The sequence below is a fragment of the Ophidiomyces ophidiicola genome (genome assembly GCF_022830035.1).
Source record: "Ophidiomyces ophidiicola strain CBS 122913 chromosome Unknown scaffold_3, whole genome shotgun sequence".
In the NCBI taxonomy this organism is placed as follows: Eukaryota; Fungi; Ascomycota; class Eurotiomycetes; order Onygenales; family Onygenaceae; genus Ophidiomyces; species Ophidiomyces ophidiicola.
In genome coordinates this window covers 1-2,077 of record NW_026054643.1, presented here as the reverse complement: position 1 = coordinate 2,077, position 2,077 = coordinate 1, and the positions used below count along the sequence as shown (strand labels likewise).

The 2,077-nt window shown below is 69.5% G+C and overlaps 1 protein-coding gene across 1 annotated transcript; it reads right to left on the bottom strand.

Annotated features, from left to right (window-relative positions):
* Positions 1-1,026, bottom strand: LOZ57_001059 (uncharacterized protein; the record flags this gene model as incomplete). The annotated part of the gene is made up of 1 exon (XM_049250152.1): positions 1-1,026. One exon carries the CDS (start codon positions 1,024-1,026, stop codon positions 1-3), a length of 1,026 nt encoding a protein of 341 aa, XP_049110512.1.
* Between the last annotated feature and the right edge of the window lie 1,051 nt (positions 1,027-2,077).

The following is a 2,077-nucleotide window of genomic DNA, read 5'->3' as shown; positions in this document are numbered from 1 at the left end:
TCAATTCAGCAGGTTGTTCAGGCCCATGCGGGCGTCGCGGGCGTCGGGGCCGGACGACGGCAGACGGCACAGCGAGCCCATGGAGCCGACGCTCTGGTGGTGGTGCAGGGCCGGCCGGCTGGTGGCGTAGGCGGCCAGGCTCTTGCCGACGGGCGTCATGCCGACGGCGGGGGCGCTGCCGCGGCGGCGGGCGTCGTAGTGTTGTTGTTGTTGCTGCTGGCTGTAGTGGCTGTGGCTGTGATGATGATGATGATGATGCAGGGCGTCGGCGGGCAGGGCGGGCGAGGTCAGGGTGCGTGGTGACGAGGCGGAGGCGACGGAGGCGTGGTCGGAGACCATGGAGGGCGTGCGGTTGGAGACTTCGGAGTAGCAGGGCGAGGTCAGCGGCAGGTCGATGTGCGAGGAGAAGTCGAGGGTGAAGAGGGGTGGTAGGTGGCGGGCAGTCGTGCTGGTGGTGCTGGTGCTGGCGGTGGTGCTGGTGCTGCTGGCGGTGCGCGGGCTGCGCGGGCGGTCGGGCCAGGCGTCGTCGCGGGGGTAGCGCGAGGAGCTGGGGCGGCGGGCGGCGGGCAGCCAGGCGGGCGCGCAGGCGGGACTGGCGGAGGCAGAGGCGGCCCGGTGGTGGTGGTGGTGGTGGTAGCCGGGGCTATGGCTATGGCTATGGCTATGGGCGTGATAGGGGTGGTCGCGGGGCACGGCACGGCGCTTCTTGCGGTTCATGCTGCCGTTCCACCAGTTCTTGACGGCGTTGTCGCTGCGGTTGCCCAGGCGGCGGGCGATCTCCGCCCACCGCTTGCCCATGTCGGCCACCATGCGCTCGATCAGCAGGCCTTCCTCGGGCGAGATGGGGTCATGGTTGAGCGACGGCTTGAGGTTCTGGTGGAAGCGCTCGCGGCACTGCTTGGGCGAGCGGAACTTCATGTGCTGCGAGATGCGCACCCAGTTGTTGGGGCCCTGCGAGTGCACCAGCTGCAGCAGCTCATGGTCTTCCTCGGGCACCCACGGGCCGCGGCGCTGCGGCGGTGGCATGGGGAGGGCAGGGAGGGTGGGGAGGAGTTAAGGGGGAGGAGGAGTGAGGATGTGAGGGTCGAGGGGTTAGGCGGCGAGCAAAAGAGAGAGAGAGAGCGCGAGCGAGCAAGCAAGCAAGCAGACAGACAGACAGACAGACAGATACACACAGGACGGACAGCCAGCCAGGCAGGCCCCCGGCGGGCGCGGCACAGGTTAAGTAGGCCGTTGGTGCGGCGGCCAAGCACGCGGGCGCGGCGGATGGACGATATCATCGCGCGGCCGATCGCCCGCGCTGCCCCCGGGTGCCTGTCGGGGCGACTGAGTAAAGGCTCGCTGGCCAGCCCGGCGGCGATCAGAGCACCCGCTCGTCAGCGGCGGCTGTGGCTGCGCGCAGTGGCGGCTGCGAGAATTCGCCGACGCTCGTCGCGGGCCTTGGTCTGCCGGTCATCGCGCCCGCCGATCGCCCCTTGCGCGCTGCCTGCTCAGTTGCCTGCCCGGCGCGCGCTGCCTGCTCAGTTGCCTGCCCGGCGCGCGCTGCACTGATCACCACTGTGCTCCATGTCTCGAAACTAGCAGCTTGGGATGCCCCCCCTCACGTCATCTGCCTTCCTCTGCTCTGCTCTCTCGCGCGACGCGCCTGCTGGCCCCGTCACGCGTCCGCTCTCTGCTCCCTCCTCCCTCCTCTCTCGCCGATGCGACGCTTCCTCGCCGTGCCACCACACACACACACGCCCGCCCGCCCGCCCGTCCGCGCTGCCCTCTCGTCCTCGTTCCGTTCCGTCCCTCCCTCCCTCCCCAGCTAGCTAGCTAGCTAGCTAGCCAGTCTACCGTCTCACGAGCCAGGCCTGCCCTCCCCTGCCTGCCTGCCTGCCTGCCTGCCTACCTACCCCGTCCAGTCCCCACGCGAACGGCATGCCCCAACTTCTCGTCCCCGAACAACCGAACACACCCAGCTCGCTCGCTCGCGACCGGCCATGGCGAAACACCTCCACGGAACCCGACACACACCAGCGCCCGCGCTAGCTGTTGGCTTGACCCAGCTGCTCGCTCGTGAACCACGATCCTTGCC